This window comes from Giraffa tippelskirchi, chromosome 5 (assembly GCF_054371585.1).
Source record: "Giraffa tippelskirchi isolate mGirTip1 chromosome 5, T2T-mGirTip1v1.2.pri, whole genome shotgun sequence".
Lineage (NCBI taxonomy): Eukaryota > Metazoa > Chordata > Mammalia > Artiodactyla > Giraffidae > Giraffa > Giraffa tippelskirchi.
Genome location: NC_137279.1, coordinates 114,929,803 through 114,953,467, shown reverse-complemented (window position 1 = coordinate 114,953,467; position 23,665 = coordinate 114,929,803). Strand labels below are relative to the sequence as shown.

General features: G+C 36.5%; 1 protein-coding gene across 8 annotated transcripts in view; it reads left to right on the top strand.

The window, feature by feature from the left end:
* The window catches only part of NTNG1 (netrin G1), a 398,647-nt gene that overhangs the window by 309,104 nt on the left and 65,878 nt on the right, over positions 1-23,665 (top strand). For 6 of the 8 annotated variants that reach the window (XM_081493868.1, XM_081493870.1, XM_081493864.1 and 3 more), the window contains exon 5: positions 9,457-9,483. In XM_081493868.1, the coding sequence (XP_081349994.1) occupies positions 9,457-9,483 (27 nt within the window). Of the gene's footprint in view, positions 1-9,456; positions 9,484-20,073; positions 20,140-23,665 lie in introns of all 8 variants that reach the window. The other 2 variants (XM_081493867.1, XM_081493865.1) reach the window with 1 other exon arrangement.

Below are 23,665 nucleotides of genomic sequence, written 5' to 3'. Positions count from 1 at the left end.
TATGCTGTATTTTAATACAAGAATACAGAACCTAAGAAGTAAAATGGAATGGTTACAATCTCTGATTCCTTAACACCAACTCTTCAGTAACCTAGAAATAACACTCATATTGGATAATCTCTGGATTTAGCAGAATCTCAAGCAGCCAGGATTATTTTTGAACAGGAAAATCAGTACCTGCCCACTCTTAGCATAAAAACTAGGAGAGCTTCATCACATCAGGAAATTTTAAGATCTCCCTGCAAAGACTCTCAGCCTATCACTCAGAAGATCCTTTAACTGAGACCTTGCTGGAATCCTAGGCTTGGAAGTCCTAAATTCTGGAGCAACTCTGAGGCCACTTTTGTATGGAGCTTATAGAGCTAGGAGAGAAGAATATAGAGCTCTAGCCCTCTAAAATACTACCATCCATTCTGTGAGACACACCACAGTTCCCTACATTTTTCATTATAATAGACTCAGCAGAGGCAAAAGTAATGACTCTTATGATAATATTTCTATTTTTTGTGCTTTTACATGAAGACAGTATGTTTTCTTAGTTCTTTAAAGCCATATATACATATTATGTGTATCAATATATTTCTTATTTTTCTACAAAGCTTATGTTTTATCTGTAAGACATCTTTCTTCCTTCCTATTGATCTTCATTCTATTTTTAATAGAATTCTATTTTGAATGTCCTTTCAATTTCATTTGTGTCTTCCAAGTAGATAGAAAATCTGTCCAACTTCATGCTTAATAATGATTATCTTGATTCTCTTTGTCCAGCTCATGAGTAAAATTCTAATCCCTACATACAGATGCTGAAAACTTAATAATTAACCTTTGGGAACTATAATTTCAAAAAAGATTATATTATCTATACCTCTGATTGCCAAACTATGTCCTATGACCTTTAAAAGAATTCTATGGCTCAATAATTTTGGAAAATTCTGTACATTATACTGACTCTTAGATATTCACAGTGTGTGTGTGTGTGTGTGTGTGTGTATGCTTAGTTACTTAGCCATGTCCTACTCTTTGCAACCCTATGGACTGTAGCCCACCAGGCTCCTCTGTTCATGGGATTCTCCAGGCAAGAATACTAGAGTGGGTTGCCATTTTCTCCTCCAGGGGATCTTCCCGACCTAGGGATCGAACCCTTGACAGGCAAGTTTTTTTTACCACTGAGCCACCAGGGAAGCCCTAGATATTCACATTATCTTATTAAAAAATTTGAGAACCCAAAATAATGTATTTTATCCTGTGTTTCCCAAACTTTATTTTTCATTGAACACTTAAAAACTTTCTATGAAACACTCTTTTGGGGACATGCTGCTCTAAATAATTTCCTCAGTTTACTGATAGAAATGTCATGGAGACAGACAGAAAGCCCAGCTAGTTCAGCCGTATTCAGTCTTTTACTTTCCTCTTACCTACACAGTCTAATATTCTTCAAAGAAAGAAAATTAAATTGGTCTGACATTGACATTATTTGTTTGTTCAGAAACCCAACCTGAATTGTTATACAATACCTAGGGCTCCTCTCAGTGATGGAAAGTAATTTGATGATAGTTCTGTTATTTTCTCTGGTATTAAATTTGCATTGACCAATTTATAGTTTCCCAAGTGTACACATGTGTATCATTATCCAGACGATTTCCTAAGTGCTTTACACGCATTAGTTCATTTCAAACTCACAAGAGTTTTGTAATGTAGATGCTACTATTTTCATATTCTAGATGTGGAGTCTGATCAATACTAAGGAAAAGTATCTTTTCTAACATTTAGCTACCTAGTCAAAATGAGAAGGAAGATTTGAACCAAGTATGTCTTGACCCCAAATACTGTACATCTCACTATATTGCTTCTCAGGTTAAAATTAAATGACTTTCTGTGTCCTCCACTGGGATGTAGATTCCATTTGACACCTGTCTGAACAATTCAGTCTTCTCTAAACCTGCTCTCTCCCATTTTTATTCCTAGATTGTTGCTTTTTATTTCTTTGCCTTCAAAGACTCCCCTTCTACTCTTGCTTTAAATTTTCATGCTCCCCACCCCTGCCTCTTCTCAGTCTACAGATTTTTCCCTTCATATTCTAATCTATTCTTTTGGTTTTAATTCTTAGTAATATTGGTTTAGTATTAATAAACCAATTACAGCCCAAATCTAATGAACCCAGACCAATTTTTTCAGCTATCTGTGAAGATCTCACAGGCAACATGCAAGACCCTGAATTCATTCCTTTTCCCCAAATCACCTTTTCCTCATTCTCTATTGATGTTCTGCTCATTCTTCAAGACTACTCCTTAATGCAGTCTACCTAGACTGTCCTGTGCAAAGGATAGTCGTTCTCTCTCTGCTGCTGCTGCTGCTGCTGCTAAGTCGCTTCAGTCATGTCCAACTCTGTGTGACCCCATAGATGGCAGCCCACCAGGCTCCTCTGTCCCTGGGATTCTCCAGGCAAGAATACTGGAGTGGGTTGCCATTTCCTTCTCCAGTGCATGCATGCATGCTAAGTCGCTTCAGTTGTGTCTGACTCTGTGTGACCCTATGGACAGCAGCCCACCAGGCTCCTCTGCACAAGATTCTCTAGGCAAGAATACTTGAATGGGTTGCCATTTCCTTCTCCACATTCTCTTTCTCTAGATTCTTGATAATGTTTGGACACTTACAACTGGTTAACTATAATCAAACTTATAATAATAATTATTATAGTGGTAGCTATATTTATTAAGCTTACCATAACCTTTTATATTTTGTGAACTGCTTTACATACTTTCTTGCAATAAATCTTTCCAGTGTCCCCATGGAAGGTATAGTATTTTTGCCCCCATTTTATAGGGAAACATAGGCACATAAAGATCAATATGTAGGTTTTCCCCAAATCCCACAGTGAATATGTGACAGAGCAAGATTTAAACTCAGAACATTCTGACTTCAGGAGCTAAAATGTTAGCAATTTAAGAATAGGACCATATTTTATTCTTGGCCTTCATAAATGTTTGTGGAATTAATTATTTGATGAATGAATACGTAAACCTACATAGCCCTGAAATATGCCTGTGGACGCATTGACCTCCCATCCATCTTCCCATGTCCCCTGGAGTATGTGACCTTCACAGTTCAGCAACTGTAAGACAAGGGCCTTCACTCTCCCCCAGGAAGGGATCAACTGAGATTTAGAGAAAAACCAATAGAAAAAAGAATTACTCATTTTTCATGGGTGCTTATGACCCATCAACCTATCTAGAGATGGCATATTGGCTGGCTGGTTTTTAGAGGCCTCACTAAGTGACTTCGCAGGTAGTTCAGTGGTAGAGAATCCACCTGCCAATGCAGGAGACACAAGAGACACAGGTTCAATCCCTGGGTTGGAAAGATCCCCTGGAGAAGGAAATGGCAACTGAGTCCAGTATTCTTGCCTGGGCAATCCCATGGACAGAGAAGCCTGGTGGGCCACAGTCCATGGGGTTGCAAAGAGTCAGACACAACTGAGCACGCACGCACACACCAGAGATAAAAGAGGGGGCGTATAATAAGTTGAGCAACAGTATAGAGTAGTTATTAGAGGCCCAAGCTCTGGATCCTGGACCTCTGTATTCCAATCTCAGTCTCCTTCCCAACTGACTACAACTTTTTGTGCTTGAATCTTTTCCCCATTGGTTACATAAACCAGAATATTAATATCTTAGGGTTGTCACAAAAAATAAGCAAATTAGTGCATATGAGATATTAAACTAGTGGCAGTCACGTACTCAGCACACAATGAAGTTAGCTATTATGATCACTATAATTTCACTGAAATCTAGCACATGGACCCATCCCAGTTTAAACAGCAAATTCTCTCTTTGGAGATAGCAACTATATGGAGAGATTAATTGCATCCAAATATCAACTTATACATACACAATATGAAATAAGTGTTAAAATATGCAGATTATTTAAGGCCTTATGATCAGTGTCTTCTCTCCCCTGTAATTAAGTCTCCTTGTAGAGCCAGATAATAATCAGAAGGTTGCCTGGTAAGCATGGGATCAGGAAATTTAAATGACTCGAATGCTAATGACATCAGGCTGAAACATCCTAACACATCTGTCCTACCACAGGGTCAGCCTCCCTAAAGAGGATACGAAGGTCTGGTTCCTGAGACAGTGCTAGGCCAGTACTGCCACCACACGCTGGAAGATGTTCTTTTCTGTAGGCTTTACCTTCTGACTAGCTTTTCTTCCAGTCCTCAGATACAGTGACACTAATGTCACCTCTGTCAAATCTGTCATATACACTCAGGTCCCAGAGCCCTTCAGCTGCTCTAAGATGACTTAACCATCTTTGATTGGATCGTTTATGTATTGGTTTCTACCATATAATTCTGTGAAGGCAATCTTAGTTTCTTCACTTTCAAATTCCTGGGAGACAACTCACCGTACCCCTTATCATCAGCAGTTGGACCAGGAAGCAGGGTTGAATGGATGTTGGAAGTAAAATGTCCTCTAGAATATAAGTGAGGCTGTAAAATGTTTTCTTACTCATCACTTACCTCTTTTTCAATTGGGCTTTTTGGAATTAGAGCTCCCAGTTCCTGGTGCCTGGCTATAAGAAAATCTAGTTATTTTCTTGATAGGCCTTTGTCAAACCACCTAACACAACAATGGTAGTATTTTTTCTCAGTGTAAACTATGCTGAATCCTTGTCCTTTCTGCTTTCCTCTTGATGAAAAGCTGCTGAACTTTGCATTGATTCTCAAAAAGGGTTATGGCTTTTAGCACTGAATTCATCTGCTTTGACAAATCAATGTTTATTTTTGAGGACTCCTTTATGTTGACTTTCTCAAGCTTAACTATGTCCCCTTTAGCCACATACTTGGTGGAAAAGTTGGTATAATTGGAAGAAGGAGGAGAAGGAGAAGGGGAGGGAGAGAGGACAAAGAAGAAAAAGGAGGAGGAGTAGGGGAGAAAAAGGAAGAAGGAAAAGAGTAAAAGAGGGAGGATGCAGAAGGAGGAGGAAGGAGAAAATAACAAATTGTATAATTCCACCAGGTTCTCATGCCCCAACTTCAGTAGAATTCCTTAAAAAGAAAAATGTTAAATAAATATGGTAGTGGGGAGGACTGGTTGAGAAGGGAAAGACTGCAAGTACCTACAAGCTTATCTCGAGAGATAGTGGAGGACAGAGGAGCCTGGCCTGCTGCAGTCTATAGGGTTACAAAGAATTGGCCACAACTGAGCAACTGAACAACAACAGCAAGCTTAGCACCTTCACCTTCTTTTGGTCCTTTGGCTTACTCACTGTTTACGTGTGCCTCTGACTGAAGGATCATTTCTAGTCTGGAAGAAGCAGAAGTCCTAAGCTCATGTATCACATATTGCAGAACCTTCCCTTAAAGCTCGTTCGTACCTGTGTTTCACTTCCTCAGTATAAGTTTAGCGATGTCTCAGTAGACGGGGATTAGGAATTACCTGGGCCAGTGTTGACTCGAAAGGGGTCAAATAGGATGAAGCCCTTGCTTCTTTTTGTGCCTTCCATTTCCTCTTCTGTAAAGTGAAAGGGCTGAGTAAGATTATTTCTTCACTCCATTTCAGCTCTCCATATTTTGTCACTCTTTCTGAATTAGCTTATCTGATATCTTCCTTTTTCCCTTCCTTCCTATCTACCTATCATCTATCTTTCCCAAATATTTTTGAGATTATTTCAGAGATAGATTTAAGCTAATGAAGCTTAAATTACTGGGTCCCTCACTAGACTCCTTCTAAGCTATAAAAACATTAATTTCATGTCTGATGAAATTATGTCTTACGTGTGTGTGTTAGTCATTCAGTTGTGTCCAACTCTTTGCCACCCCATAGATTGTAGCCCACCAGGAATCTCTGTCCATGGAATTCTCAAGGCAAGAATACTGGAGTGGGTTGCCATTCCATTCTCCATGGAATTGTCCCGACCCAGGGATTGAACTCTGGTTTCCTGCATTGCAGGCAGATTCTTTACTATCTGAACTAGTATGATTTTATACTTTGAAATTAATATTCTCAAAGAGAGCTCCCAGATTTGTATTTGTTTGGGGCCCACAAAATCTGCATTTCCCCCTGATTGGCTTAGGAAAAAAGACAAAAATAAGCATATACAAACAGGAATATAAAAAGGTGTGAGAAAAAAATAATAGAAAGAAAATAAGCCAAACATTAAATGAATTTACCCCGTTGAGCATGAAGTTGTCATCCAAGTTTCCCGGAAGGCAAAGTGGTGAGGGGCATATCTTGTACATTGTGTAGCTCTTGCTCTCAGAATGGAGGAAACTTCCAAAGACAACAAAAGTATTTATGAATACTGAACTCTGAGCAATGTCTCAGTGGAACATTTTATAGGGGAAAAGATCATCCTATGACCAAAAGTGGTATTTTCACTCTGATAGAAACCTTGGAAACACACGATAAATTTTTGCTCACATATGCACTGAGCAACTTTTCTGTACTAGGCATCATCGTGGACAGACAGTAGAGATACAGACCTGACACTCATCCTCTCAGAGGTCTCAGGCTAACACACAAACAGTCATACAGAGAAACTGATAAGTTGCTCACAGAGGCCTGCACAAAGAGGTATGCATCACAAAGAACGCTGGCTAATTCACATCAGGGAGATGAAGAAGGCAGGGAAGTAATAACTTCTGAGCTCAGTTTTAAAGGTAAAAATACTCTTTACACAATAGTTGTCACTTCACAAGGAACACTAAAAAGCTACCAAGACATGTCTAGACAATTTTCCTGAGCATAATCTGACTGTCATTCCTGTGGTTTATGGGCAACCATCACTGCTGTGATTAAATTGCATTCATTGATTCAGCACTTACAGATGCCAAAGAAACCCACCTTTCATGAAATGAATTGTAGCCTTCCTGTCTTAGTTTCTTAAGCACTTGAAAGATTTCTATGACTTACTCATAGCCTTTTCAATGCATATAACTGGTTTATTAAATTCTTTAGTTGTCTGTAGAGAACCAAAAGCAAGGTATTTGAACATTACAATAAGAAACACTGGGGAAGAAATAACATTTGACAATATACTAATGGACATCCCTTGGTGTTCAGGTATTTTCAACTTCAAAAATCTTATTCCAGTGAGCAATTTAAAAATCTTCTCTAAGCAGTTCCCATTTTACAGCAGTGGAATAGAAAGTGACTCACCTGGCAGCACCTCAAAACTTTTTAAACCACAAAATGATAAAGAGCCGGAATTTTAAGCACCCAAATGTTAGGTAATAGAAAACATCTTCATGAGGGAAATAGGATCTCATAATGGTCTTGCTTGGAGAGGTTTGTATAGCTGCAATGAGCATTTCTCCCCAGCACTGGCATCCCCAATGGAATAGAAACATTTCTGCATCTTTCTAAAATATTCAGCTGCAGCAAGTACTGCATCAAACAGTCTTACAAGTTTGCTCTCTGTTGTGTCTGGCCAAACATCCTGAGAACTTTGCCTTGCATTATGCATGGCCCTCCACCTCCACCCAAGTTTGAAGACACTTGAAAAGTCTCTTCCTGCCATCCTAACTTCCATTCTCTTTGACGGATTACAAAGGCAAAGCAGTTCCTTGCAATGGAGCTGGATTTTCAATCATGGGGAAATTTGGAGCTTCTGCAATTGCTACTAAAATTATGATGCTGCCATCGTATCTCACTCAACAGGGGATTTGCAAAGAAAGAAAAAAAAGAAAGATTCAGTACCAAGTCACTGTCAAAATGCGGCAAAGATAGTATACTGAAATGTTGGGTCAGGAATCCGGCAGTCCTTTGCAGAAATTGCGTGCAGCTTGAAATTCAGTTCAAAGTAAAACATGAAAATGAAAGTTTAAGTTTCCAGTTTTGGGTGATCAGTGATCAGTAATTAAGCTGAAACATCATAAGCCCTGTGCATTTAAAATCAAGATACACTGAATGTACCTAATAACTGAAAATAGGATTTCATTCCTTCCAGGTTTTTTTTTAAACATCATGGTAAGCTTTAATTTCTCCTTCTCCCCTCCCTACTAAGAAATAGGAAAATAGCTCTCAGTTTTAAATAATACAAAACTATAAATCTCAGTGATTAGTTAAGATAAGTAGAGGGAAGTTGTTCAAAGATTAAATACTAAAATAGAAATTTAATGATTCCTACATTTACCACCTGTTAGCACACTTTAGTGGTTTGGAGAACAAGTCTGAACAGCTCATTAACAGCTATCATTTATTGACTGTGTACCATGTGTCAGACATTTTTATGGATTATCTCATTCGATTCTTACAGAAGCCCTGTGCAGTAGATATTATTAGCCCTTTCAGATGAGGAAACAGGTGTAGAGAGGCTGGGAACTTGCGTGAAATCACCCAGCTAGTTAGTTGCAAAGCATGACTCTCACTCAGTTCTATCTTATTCCCAACTCATGCTCTCACCCACACCACTACCTGGATTTAGTGGAAATGATATAAATCCTTGACTATTATTTATAGTGTCTTATCATGGTGTTGCTTGTTTGATGAACCAACTAAATCAATAATAGTAATCATAGCAAAAATTGTTGATTATTGCACATACTGCCTGCTCAATGCTTTGAGGATTCAATTATATATATATATATATATATGTAATCCTTGCAAGAACTCTAAGAGGTGAAAATAGCCATAGAGAACATAAGCAACTTGTCCCAAAGTCACAGTCAATGAGTGTAAGAGCAAAGCCTCAACCTGAGACAGTCTGGCTCTTGTACCCCTGATCTTGGCTAGGAGGTTTCATCTGGATACTACTAAATTCATGTCCACATTTATAACATCTTCAGTCACATTCTGAAATGATTCCACCACCTTAGCAGAGCTTGGCAATGAAAGCAGAAGCTGAAAAATTGATGAAGCCCATGGTCGATGTGAATACAACCTAATGTATTCTTGAATTATTCTGCATTCTGCTCAATTTACTTTCTGTTACAGAGTTTAATCCACATATCTGACGAGTAAAAGAGGACTGAAAATGATGGTTATATGTAGTTAATCAAATAAAATGACAAGTGACTTTAAACTGCTAACACGTGCATCTCAACACGTTTAAAGAGATAGATGGCATTATGTAGATATATTTGCACAGGCACATATACTGTATACTTGGTGCTCAGTGCCCAGAACACAAGCCTAGCTTAGTGTCTGTTTTGAGCCACATACAAATGTTCATTAACCTTATAGGTAAGCACAAAATGTTCTTTATCATGAAGCTGTCTTGAACCAGCTGTTAAAGTTGAATGCTGATTTCCCGACTTTGATGAGTTAAAGGAGTTCTAGAATAAGCAAAATGGTTTCAGTGGTTGGATATATGTTTGGGTTTTTTGTGTGTTAATTTTCCGATGATATGAATGTTATCAAGTGTTTAAGTTTCTGAGATTTTTATATGATGTTTAAGATATCCTTTACTTATAAATGTCTAACAGCTTTTCTTTATTGTTTTCTTTCTCTCCAGGTATCCCCAGTATTTCCAGTATTGGTAGTAAGTAAAAACAAAAACAAAAAAAAATCACAAACCAAGTCTAGGCTAGCTTGGCTTTGTTGTTCAGCTCCTCAGATCTATTTTCCCAGTGTCCATTTCTGATGTAAGAGAGTATTTCCTTTGTGAATTGAATTGTTGTGTTTATTCTCTGCATAGATATGGTGAGACCACAGATGAAATAGTTATCTGTGTAGAACTCCTCCATGGATATGGCAGTGCTATAGCTTTTCTGCCTATTTTTGATGAAGGCTACCTTTACAGAGCTGCAATTACTTACATAACTGTAACTCATTTAGCAAAAATATGAACAGTCCTATTTACCCATACTTAGTAACCAGCAAACAAATTGAACTCTCTCCCGAGGACTGTATATGGATTTCTCCCATAATTTGGGAAGGCAGAGAATGAATGCCAATGAATGCTTTAGGCTTATTCGTTAGCCCTAAGAAATCACTATGAAACCAGGGAGAAGGAATTTTATTAATGCATTAAACTTTAGCCTTTGTGAAGGCCTGAAAGAGGTCGGTTTGTGATCATTAGTCTTTCTGGAGAAATGAAGGAAAGAAAATAATCAATATGTCCATTGCTCCCTCCTAAAATACAATGATCCATATTTTCCTGACTACTTAGGTTCAAGTTTGGTAGGGAAGGGGTATAAAAAAATACATGCAAAATTTAGGAATGGGGCTACTAGAAATCCCTGGAAGAAATGTTTTAGTCAGAGATATCAGCAATTTAAAAGAAAAGTCTCTCTTCAACATTGTGTTGAACATTTCTGTAATACCTTTACAAAGACATTCTACCAGATACCATGGGAGAACCAGGCTGTAGCTCCCTCTTTACATTTAAAATAATGATACCCCAACACCAAGCTTGAAATGCTCACCAAGGAAATGCCTCATAACTTTTCAGAGCCAAATCTCACATATTTTTAAATATTGTTCCCTTTCTCTCTGATGGTCAAAACCCTTGAATAGCTACTGAATAAGTGATTTGAAATAAAGTACTGAAGGAGCCAAGATTATGCACTGTAAAGTGAAACGAAGCATTTTCACTGGAATTTAACCCAGTCTTTGTCGTAAATGCTATGCCACAACAGGGTGATGGAAGGATAAAGAACAGTAGTAGGAGTATTCCAATACACATCAATCTAAAAAGCAATACCCTCATAATTTGGATAAAATAACTTCCTGCCTCTTATAAATGCACAGTCAAGTCTTCCATTTTTTTAAATCAACCCAGTTTACTTAAGCTTGTGAATAGGACTACACACAGATTTATTAATCACTAGACATGTTAAATGCAATGAATATCAGCCACTTTGTAAATAGAAATAGAACTAGTGTTCACATTCATTTAGATACCAGCCTAATGCTGCAGGTTCCTCTTTGTGATCTTGTTGAAATGACATCAGTGCTACAAACTTGCAAGTGAAAACTTCAGTTCTAATAGTCTAATTTTTCTGCTGTAGTATCTCCCTTGGCATTTGCCTATCTACATAAATATGCCACAATGTGCTCCTTTCAGGCCTTGACAGTTGTATTTGCACATACATTTTGGAGCAAAAGGGAACCAAACGGAAGCAAGCTGAGACAGATAATTTGAGGCTGCTATGGTGATCTGACCTGTCAAAGGTTTCAGAAATGGATGAACGGAAAGTAGTTCTTTGGCGTTGGGCTGTATTTCTGTTCCAAGTGTCAATCGTGTGTTGCATGGAATTCCTGACTGTTTTGTTCACTTGACATCTCATTCAGCCGCCTCCACCACATGCCCCATCTTTGAGCATCAGCAGATGTTGACCTTTTACACACTGAATCGGGAAATTCCAGTTTTGTTTTGCTTTGTTTTATTTTGAAATCAGTGGTGACCTGAAAGGATGCTTTGTTGTACCTTTGGAAAATGTATTAACCTTTATTCAGGAAACTAGGAAAATTTAACTCCTTAATATCTAACCAAAACCCTCTAACAAACAAAGTGATAGCTTATTCTCTGCTTTCGTGATGCCTCTGGCTGTTCTGCTAGGAGTGCAATGGGTGTTTCCTCAGATTTCTCAGGCAAATGGTATAAGCACTTCCAGGGGTCACCCAGCATCTCATATGGCAAGCTTGCTTATTGCCTGGCTTTAAGGTGAAGAGATGTGTCATAAAACCATCAAACATGATTGTATCTTCTAGCCTGCTTCAATAGCATTTACACATTCCTTATAAGGACTTATACGGTGTTCTCTGTGTGCAATGGTGGATTCCTTTACTCTCCAGTGGGCAAGAATTCATGCATAGATGACTCCCTGCCTGTTCAAGAGGGCATAGAAATGGGGTTTCCAAGGTACAAGCTGGAAAAGAGAGATCCCCTTGGATTTTCAACTAAGTTTGGGCATTTACCAGGGCTTTTCCCTTTATCCCAAGGAAGAAATCAATGAACGTAATTCCACCAAGTATATAAAAAGATGCCATGATAATATATATAACACTCATGACATTCCCATCATCAGGGATAATGAATGATGTATATTGTGGCATAAATTATCGATGTATGTAACCATAAGTTCACATACATTTGCTGTATACACAGTGATTAAAGATTTTGGAGGCCTGATAGGTTTCAGTATAGATTTCAAACTGTCAACACCTATATTAAGGTTCAAATGCACAGACAGAATGTTCATCCTTTCCGATCATCTGCTCAAAATATTTTTGAAACAGATTTCCCATTAAGGTCATCTGTACCTGCTGTTGTCTGTTAGGAAATAGATTTCCCAATCATCCCAAAGGTACTTGATTTAAAAGTCAGTCATTTTGATGTGCTTTGGCTGTGGCTGAAAAATTATTGGTGATATTGTCAGCAATTAATGAGTCCCAAAATAAATCTGTAGCCATTTGAGCCTATGAGCTCTGTTTTTTCTTTACTTGATGCAGTAGTAATTCATTCAAGTTTCATTTTTTCAATGTAAAATGTATCATGCACTTATAAGTAAACATTCACAACTTTATCCAAGTGAATATTTGTTGATGCTGATGATCCAAATTAATATTTGATCTGGTGTGGGTGTTTTTGTTCAAGTGATAAACTAATCATTGTAACATATATTATCTGATCTTTAGTCCTGAAAAGCAAGTGATTTCACAAATTATTCTTAACAGTATATTATAAAAAATGGTAATTAGAATAACAAGAGTTGGCCTAATGTGCAAAGTAGCTTTGTGTGAGTTATTATCACCTAAAAAGCAGGTGATAGAGGTTAAAGATGAAAATGTCAGAAGTTAAAGGTAGATCATCCACTGAAAACTCATGTCAGGAAACACAACTTAAAAAATCTTGAAATTTTCTTAATAAACAAAACCATTTCTTAGACTAGCAACAAAAGAAAAGATGTATGTTGACATTTTATGAACCCAAGTGTACATTGTTTCCTTAAATTACCTTCAAATAATTGACATCATGTTTTATAAAGTGTAAAATATTGATGGAAGCATTTGGCTGCCTCCTCCTCTTCAGCTTATTCGATTTGAAATAACAATTTACTTAAGGTAAACATTCCACTTCCCTGCTTCCTCTTATAGTGAGCATTGCTTTCATCACAGAGTTAAAAATTCTTCTCTAATTTGATTTAATTGGTAGGACCATTAAACGAGGGGAGTGGTACCTGCAGGGATCCATCAGCCTGTTGAGAAAGCTCAGAGATGTTTTCATACTTGAAAACATTTGATGCCAGTTGGAGACCTTATAAAAGTTGTTTTCCATACAGCACCCAAATATTTTTTGTTCAGTACCGATTTACCGTAGAAACCTGGACTGTGAGGAAAATAACAAGGTTAATCATTTCCCCCCTCAAGGGTTATTAGTAATCTTGTTCATGCTATCCAGAAAGCTGCAGTGTTTGTTGGTTTGTTTTCTCTTTTCTTTAATACTTCTAAATCCCCCAAATAAAAGTTTCATTTGAGTTGCCCTTTAGCTAATTAGGTTTTATATAATGAAGAAAAAAATTATCTGACTAGAGAGACTATATGGCAGATTGTATGGTGTGCTACATTAATTTTGATCTGTTTGCTGATGTTCTAGAAGGAAAGCTAAGGTCCCAGGTGAAATGCCTTTGGGACTTTATTATATCATGTATCCAGTATTCTCATCACAGATCCATTTCATATTTGTGTAACTAGCATTTCACGTTCATGAAACCTTTGTGGTTATCCTAAAATTGAATGAACATTAGGACATAGCTGCTTCTTTAATCTTGAATAAATTAGGTATTCCAATGATGCGGGGGGTGGGGGAGTAGCCCCTACCTTAAAAAAAATCTGAGAGGTTTAGTCATCTTTAGCAAACAGCACTTGCCCACCTTGATCAGATTTGACTTTTTTCATATGTTAGCCTTTTCCCAGATTTCTTTAGAATGCCAAGCCACTTTTTAAGTGTGAGCTGATATCTGTACCTTTGTTGTTATCTCTTTGTGGGGGCATCTGAAAATTCCTAACTTAAACAAAGATTTGCCAAGATCTCTGAAAGGGCCTATACTGAACTTTCTCAAACATGTAACTGTGAACTAAGAGTGGGGTATCACCGAAGTCTTCTTGGAATATCAGTAGGGAGCTGGCCAGCTAACTGTTCCACTTCCTGGGAGATGTCCCCACATGTCTACAGAATTCCATTTTACAAATGGTGATGCTGAGGCTCAAAGTGTCTGAGTAACTTGTCAAATATAATATGGCCAGGGAGGCCTGTCTGACTCCAAAGGCTGTGCTGGTAACATTATGCCAAATGGAAGAGGTTAGAAAGAAAATTTCTGTATTTATTGACTCCTACCTCAGACTCTTTCCTATCTAATACATTGACCCGTTTCTGTGTGAGAAATTTTAGTGTTCTGCAGAAAAACAGAAGTTCATTTTCTGATACCTTACCGTGTGGTCAACAGAAACTGCATTAAAATGTGCCCTTCCTCTACCACCATCAATGATAAACATCCTCAAAAAGCTGAGGGAGAGGGGAAATGTGAGATGTTATTTATAGAACATGGGATAGTTCATGAAATTTAGCTATGCACGTTGTGAAACATGCTTGTACATAGTCTATGACAGTAAAAAATCCAGATGTTTTCCTTATAGACATAGCTGCTTAAAACAAGCAAACAAAATTCTGTGTGTCATCGCGAGGACAGACTTACCACTATCGCATTAAACTTTGTCTTCCCCAGCAGGTTAATGACTCTGTGTTTCTGAGAGTAGGCAGCTTACTGTAAAGATGGTGAAATTACTCCAAGGCCCTAGGGGTTGCTTATGAAGAGCTTTAGGGTTTTCTATGGATTCCTTTATAGACATCAATAATGTTTCCAAAGCTCACTGAGGAACAAGAACAATAACTGTACAAATCCAAACGGACCTTGTGACTCTATCTCCACCCGATGTTTTCCTCACAGACTTCTGGAAGAAGAATGTTTAATGAAGGCTCACTAACATCCTCTCAAGCAGTGGCTTTTCATATCCATTGTGGCACCCTGCTTCCCACCATATTTTAGAACCAAATATTATGTAAAAATTAGTGTTTTTAGGAAAATTGAAGAGCACTCATACAACATCATCATTTTATAGGCAAAGCAACTAAGGCTTAATTGAATTGTCAAAGTCATCTGGATAGTAGCCAAGGCAGGATTCTAGCTCAACGTCCAGTTTCCAATCTAGGACTCTAGAATTCATTCACCTTCTCATTTAATTAAATCACTAATGTATTAAATACTACAGAGTAGACTATTCTAAGGGGAAAAGTACATGGAAAAGCAGAGTCACAATTTACTCTGGTTTTAAAAGGTTTCCACAAAATGAGTTGGAAGCTGCCTGTGATTCATGCTAAGTGGGTACAGGTAAGATAGAAGACAGTGGCTTTCTGATGTAAATGAAGTGTTTTTAACCTTCTGGTTCAAGCTTGCCTTTCAGCCTGATTCACTGTGATGTCAGCAATAGATGGTCAAGTTTAGGAATTCTAACCTAGTTTTCTCCAACTTACAGTGCCAAGCTTTCCTTGGGGCACAGAGAAGAAAAATTTTCTTCCAAAGCCTCATTTTTATAACTAGAATCTCAGTTTTTCTGACTCATTAAAATGAGTTTTAAGTGCCACAAACCAAATTGTCATGTAAGAGTTTTCTGAGTCTCCTTAAAGGGGAAAAAAAAAAGGAAATTCAGGCAAGATATATATTTGATTAATAAGCTAAACTGATGTGCTCCTAAATTTAAAGAGACTTGGAAATTTACATTTTATCTTTGTGTTAAAAATAAAACCTTTCCCACAGTATTCCAAAATAATTTCTGTTGCTTTCTGGACAATAGTATTAATCAATGTAGTCCCTAGAACCAGATTATTCCCTAAAGTAAATTGTATCTTAAACAAACTTTTTTATATATCTGAATCACTTGCTTTGGGAACAGTTAAGGTTACAAGAAATAGGGGAAGCACATTATAACCCCTACTTCAGTTTAGCAAGAACTGTTTATGCTACAAAAATTTTTTATTACAATAGCAACCTTAAACAGAATAATAAGAGCTAACACAACATTGAAAATCAACTATGTGTGTGCTTAGTTGCATCCAACTCTTGGTGACCCCATGGACCTCCACGCTCCTCTGTCCATAGACTTTTCCAGGCAAGAATACTGAAGCTGGTTGCCATTTCCTACTCCAGGGGATCTTCCCAACCCAGGGATTGAACCTGCATCTCTGGTGTCTCTTGCATTGGCCAGCAGGTCCTTTACCACTGTGCCACCTGGGAAGCCCCGTGCTTCAACTAGACTTCAATTAAAAAAAAAAAAAAGAGCCAACATTTCTTGAATGCTCACTACAATTACAAGCAAATATTAACTCATTCAGCCTTGACAACAACCAGCAGGTAGTGTCATTATTCTATTTTACATATGAGAAAGCTTAGACACAGAGAAGTTAAGAAACTTGTCCAAGTGATAAAACTCGGATTTAAATCCAGTCCAAGTTCTATTTACATGCAGCATATCTTAAATAAACTTACCCTCAATAGATATTGCCTAGGCTTCCCAAAGATGTAATTTGAAAATTTAGCAATGATGAAAGATATGATGGGCATATTCTTTTTCTTTGTGAAGGGGATAGTTTTGGAGTACGAAATCTTTGGTCTCCATATTCACTGAGCTAAAGTCTTTTGAGATCATCAGGACATGTTTAGTCCATTTTTCCAGGTTTGTGGGATCAGGATCCTTGAGAACTAGGGATTTCCATAAGAGGCTATTTTTGAAGGATTGGCCATCTACAATCCCATTGGACACATATGATGATCCTTCCCCTTACCTCAGTAATAATTTCTCAACTCCAGAGTGGGTTTCACTATGACAGTCACAGGTCCACAGTTATAATGTGCAGCAATAATTTTTCCTTCCACACAAGGGATTCTTAATCTCCTAAATCCCCTAGATTCTACAAAGAACATGTACTTCATTCCAACAAGCTTTATCCTTCCATGAATTTCAGCGTGACACTGCTAGGTTATAAAAGAACCTTTGGAGTGATAGAACTTAATGGCTGAGAGAAAACATAGACATCTTTTAGTCCAGCACCTTTACCTTACAGATAAGGAAATTGAAGTCCAGGGAATTAACTGCCTGACAACTACTCAACAGAACTGGGACCAGATCCTTTAACTTCTGATTCCTAGTACTTTTTGCCTTGCAACATACTAACACTTTGAGACCTTCATATGGACACAAAGATACTCCTTAGTAAATTCATGAAAGAATGAAATTTTAAAATTCTGCAATAGTTCACCTAGAGGTAGTACCAATGCTTTTGATGTGTTGTAATTTTTTTTCTGTTTGCAGTCTCTTAACTATTTGAAATCAGTGGCCACTGGCTAAAAATTCTCAGAGGCTTCATGTTATGCAAGGACTTTTATTAGAATTGAATATGATAACATAGGATTTGTCTTAATTATACAATTAACGTACCCTCCAATGTACCTAATTTACTTCTTGGAATTAAACATGTTACTAATATTGATTGAATATTTATACGTGCCAGGATCTTTGAGTAACAAGAGTAGCCAAATAGTAACTAGCTGATTTAAAGTTTTCTTACTTGGCTTTGCAGTTATAAAAAAAAACAAAAATTTAAAATTTTAAGATGAGATATTAAATTTAAAAATTCTATGATAACCAAATATTAAAACATGTAAGTATAGACAGTAACATGTTATAGGAATTAAGGGTCCACACATTTCAATATTTTTTTTCAAGACATTTTTCCTCCCAAGGAAAAGATATCACACATAAGATTTTTGTCCCACTAGAGATATGTATAGATTAGATTAGGATTTCTAAGTGAATGCTGGTGGTTGTGAATTTTAATTTTTCAGGAAGGTTAGGCATTTCACCCAATGAAAATCATTTGTAAAAAAAAGTCTGTATTTCCAAGAAAATAGAAATGCTACACTCTCCTCTCCCCCATGAAAATATCATAAGTATATAATACAGAAGAAAATTACCTTCTAGGTAGAGATCAGATTGTAACTGAGGTGTCTCTCTTGATCATTTCATACAGGTCAAGCAGTTAACAATTCAAAAGTAGAATCACCTGCATTAGTTTTTTACATATGTAGGAAGATCCTCAATATGGAACCTCAGTGTACTGGAAGAAAATCATAAAAGAGTATAAATATAAAATATAGGCATAAACAAATATTTATTATATTAGAATATGGAATAGAGCTTAATTTATAAAGTTAACTTTCAAAACTAACTTCTAAATTGGTTTAGTATAAAATTTTGTCTTCACTTAAAATTTCTTGGCAGAGCTTATTAGAAAAATGATTAATTATAGTATTACTTTCACTTCATCAAGTAAACCAAGCCACTGAATACTTAACATTAAACTTGCAAGCATCACCCCCACATATGACCTATATTTACCTCTCCTACAGAAAAAGATGGAGAAAACCATTTCAGAGAACTAAATTGTTCCTAATTTGATGCTAATAATATACATAAATATATTTTCTATATAAGACTATAACAGTGATTTGAAATTTTTTCTAAAAACAATTTCTAAAAATCACTTGTTTTTCAAAGTGACTATCAGTTCAAGTAGGCTTGTTCTGTTAATTCCATTTCTCCCCATCACCAAAGTACTCACAAGGAAAGTAATATTCAGTCAATAACTTGCATATCTTGCCTACATATTACCAAATATCTATTTATTTAGTAACACCTACAGATGTGGAAAATTATTGCATTCTTTTTTCAGAATTTCAGAATTCATTCTTTTTATACAGCAATATCTAACCCTTTGCTTTTACATGTATATAACATACACATAGAGCAACAGTAGATCAGCTTTTCTAATAAATATTAAAAAGCCAGAGTTATAGTGAAAGTTCCATGTCTTGCAAGAATGTTATTCCCTATAATCTAATTATGGAGGAAACAGTCTGATAATACCTGTTTACAGTAGCCTAGCCACTTGATATCAATTACTCAGTTATTATATATTTCCTGAGGCCTTCTGGAAGGCTTTGCCCTTCCTCAAAGAGATTCAATTTAATTACAGAGACAAGAAATAGACATAAAATTTAAAGTAGCAATATTAAAACTTATGCCTATCCACATATCCATGAAAAATAAGGAACACAGGAGGTCACATGCTATAGGAGTTTAGAGGCAAGAACTCTCCTTGTGGACTTGGATGGACTCAAAGGACCATACTAGAAATGTAGTTTTGAACTGATCTCAGTGAATGGCAGATTTGAGTCATGAAATGGCTGCCTTAATAGTTATGCTGTATGTACCTTAGCAAAAATAGTTTTAAAGCACTCAATCCTAAATCTGGCTATTTTCCTGCTTTTCCAGAGTCATTTCTTTTAAACATGGGCAAGTCTAAGAAAAAAATAACATTAATTCTTAAATTAACAATGTTTATAATTATTTCTGGATTGGAACCAAAAACTTTAGAAATATATTTTCAGTTAAAAACATCATGAAAACATATACACACCCATACATACAAACCTGAGATATGATCAGAATACCTTGGTCTATTCTCCTTAAGCCAGAATCACCAGTAATCCTTCTCTTTCTTTCTCTGAGAAATTGCATAAAAACAAATAGGAAATAAATCCACTTCTTTGCAGAGATAATGGCTCACACTTAAAACATACCCTAAAGAATCTCTCCTCAAGACTAATGTAACCAGCTCATATCTGTAAATATAAATTGCAGAGAATGGAATTCTCAAGTGAGAAATTATTTCTTTCCCGTTATCTTCTAGTTTCAGGCAGCAGCTTTATATAATGATTTGAATTGCTGAAGTCCCTATTTAGTTATTTGTAAGAACACTCTGCTTTATTACAAAAGTTAATGTATATAGCTTTGTTAGGGAACGGGCTATATATTTAATGTCCATTCAATGTTTTGGGAATCATCAATTGCTTGCTTTTGTCTGGTGTGGGAGTCATGTTGTGTTAAGTGCATCACAGCCAAGTTAAAAAGCAGATGTGTGGTTTGTGTCTTTGTCCATTTAGTTTTCTGTTTAAACCAAACGGCATTATAGCTGAATATAACAAACCCTGATTTTTCCTGATGCATGCAGATCCTCCAAAGTTTAATAGGAAATGGCCGAATATTTCTTCCCTTGAGGTTTCTAACCCAAAACAAGGTAGGAGCATGTCAAATTCCTACTGATATAAAATCCCACATGTTTAGGGGGGAAATCCCATATTCTAGTTTTTTAAGCACTAAAGAAGAGCACTATCATCAATGCCATGCCTTTGAAAGAATCATAATTCAAATATTTTTTCTAATATGAAGTGTTCCAGAAATATTATAGCAAAAAGTGTAGAAAAGATTAGATGGCACGGAAGCTATAAGACCTTTATCAAGTTTACATTGAATGTCAGCCAGTCCCAAGAGGAGTCTAGTGTTTGGTTGCCATCACAGTGGGGAGTGTAAATAATATATCTTAAAAACTTTTGAGTGGCACAGGTGTTCTTCCACTGTCTCCCTTTTGCTTTGCTTAAGTAAACTAACTGGTAGTTTAGTTGTATTGAGGGTCAGGGAAAATAGGTAAAGGCAGTACTGAAACCCCTAAGAGACCTGTTTTGTTGTTTTTTAAACTATGGTTCCATATTGATTGACAGGAATTTGGATCTCTTTCTCTCCCCCTCTGCCCCTCCCCTTCCCTTCTACATCATAGTGTATTTTCTCTGTTGAGGCTTTCCCTCTTTTAATCCTGTATCAATTAATAATTTCTGTTAGGATTAAGAACAACCTGTTTTCTTTCTGTCCTTAGAGCAGTAATTATTTTCTGACTTCTAACATCATAAATAACTAAATAAAGGAAACTAAAGACAGCAGTGTGATTACACAGGATGAAATAGAACCTTTAAAAACTGGCCAATCAAATTCATAAGATGCAGTGTAATGTTAAAATTACATTAACATCTAGCCTATAGATATATATAGACATGTATAAATAGTTCATATTAATAGAAAGTTGTCTTCTTTTGCATCCTTTCTTCTCACACACACAAAAAAAGGCACATCTTTGGCTTCTACCTTCCTTCGTTATATACAGGATGTTCCTTTTAAGCTCTAATGAATACAGATGGAAGAGGAAATGAGCAAAAGGAGGAACCAGGAAATAACTGCTAAGCAAAACAAAATATATTAGCAATTTGTTGAGGAGTCAAATTGGAAGGGCTGCTTTTTCAGTCCTTGATCAGAGTGATGAAATCAAGACTGTCCTAGATACATATATTACTAGCAAATAGAATTATCTTAATCATCTGCTCCAAATAATTTTTTTCAAGTTCTACATACGTATGTGGAAAAAGAAATACAGATCAAGCTCACCCCATTAGTATAATTCTATGAAGACTGTGGGGAGGTTTAGTGGCGTTGTTCCTTGGCAAGTTCAATGAGAGCATCTTCAGTGAAATGTCACTCAGTATTTCCCATTGAATTGCATAGCTCAACAAATTATACAAGAGAGGATCTAAGACTTAACACTTCACAGGGAGTTTTCTGCTGAACAAGATTATGCATTGTTGAAAACTTGAGTTTTGTGCTGAACAAGATATGCATTGTTCAAAACCTGAAAGAGACCCCTTTTATTATTTTTGCTATATTTTGTGTCACAAGACTAAAAGCTTTCAGAAATATCTTTAGTTAATACTAGTTGCAGTTTTTTAGAATGTAGATAATGAGTTCAAATAAATTTATTTGAGAGGTGCACAGTTGAATACAGTTCTTGAACTTGAAATTTTAGCTAAAGATGTACTTTCTGTCAGAGGTCAGTTCTGTGCAGATGTAATTTATCTGGTCAACATCTGCAGAAAGCATCAAGCTCTATCCTGTTTTTGCTACTTTTGCAAGTGATTCTTCATGAATAACTGAAAAAGAAAAGCAAGAAAACTTAAAAATTCCTGCCATTAACAAACCAATATCATAAAAGTAACAAATATTAGGAAAAGACTACATTTTTGAAAGACAGATTCCACGAGACTCTGAGGCTGAGATCCAGGTTCTGTTAAATGGTTGACCATTGTAACTATGTTCTGTGATGTCTAATCAGTTCAGCAAAAGTAATCTAACTGGTTTATATGCAGATGAGCTACTGTTACACAGAGAGAAAGACATGGTGAATTGAGTTAATGATGTTACTAATTAATTCAACAACACAACTACTATTTTAAGAGAAAGACAATAGAGGATCCTAATATCCATAATGTTATTGAAATAACCTGCGTAACTGGATTATTGATTTAAATGGTAATTCTTTTTGCATCTGAAAATAACGCTTCCAGACTTTATTATCGACAAAAGTCAAACCATTTTCAGCCAAATACAAGCTTTCTGTGTGATTGAAATAAACTCCCAGAGGCAACAGATACAAATAGTATCTTCATTTAGGGCTACTTTTCAAGTGGGTTGATGATAAGTAATTACAATTTGAACATTTCACTGTTGTTTCTAATGTGCTGTTCATTCTTTTAAACCTATCCAGTTGCTCCCAAATTAGCTTTGTCAACAGTTTCTTCTGTTCAAGTTGCAAACCACAAGAGAGGTAGGAATTCTTGGATTCATACAGTGATTTCATGGTGTTATGTGTTGTGAAACATTGCACTGTATGAATCTGGAATATCTGTGAAGTGTACCCATCAGCTTATTGGTGAGGCATGTTGAATGATAATGATCAATGCATCAAATAGTACTGAATACTGTCATAAGAGGGAAAAAAGCTTCACTTGGAAATTTGACTGCTGCAAATTTAAAATGCTGCAATATTTGTTTTCTGAAAGATTAATGTGTGAATCAGAATTATAACACTTTAGGTTCCTGTTTAGAACATGAATGTTAGAGCTATTAACATTGTTACTCATTTGCATTGAAAATAAGGAAACTCACAGTGAGTTTCAAGGATGCTTTTCATGAGAACAGAATGGTAGGTTCATGTATGGTGCCCATTTGACAAATGAAATACCTTGGAATTTCCACTTCCCATCATTGTTTGAACGGAATTTGAACATACACCAGTGAAGAGCTACACTGGATTTAGCCGTTGATTATGACCCAAAAATAATAGTTACGTTACTTTCTTCAAATGAAAGCGATCGGAATCTCATCTGTGACTTATAAATGGCCCATTCCAGCTGGCATCTGTCATCACATCTTCACAGACTGAAGATTTTTCAGGAAACATAAAGACTCCTGTTTTTATTTCACCATTTTCCTTTAAATGTCCTGTGTGACAGGTGTCTTGTTTTCCATCCTTGACTGTTGGGTATATGTCATGTTTCTTTTGGGGGGAGGTTGTTGTTTTCGTTTTTCATAAAACATCTCTTACAAAGAAATATATTTATTAACAATATATGAATTTGACTTGACCCACTTGGTGAAAATGATAATAATAGCTTCCCTGTTCCCTGTTCCCTTTGAAAAGAGTCAAATCATTTTCCAGATTTTAATCAACTTGAACTGGTCCTGCTGTGGCATATACAGTAAAGGAGGAAGCTGGTCAGAAGATGGGAAAGGGAAACTGACGGGATTTAAACCATGTCTTAAACTTTCCTCACAATGTGCTTTTACATAGCAAACACTGACAGTGCCCTTTTGAGGGGAATCCAAATGGATTTGAAATTTGGAGAACCAAGTTCTTCAGAAACAGAGCAGCCACAGGTTGA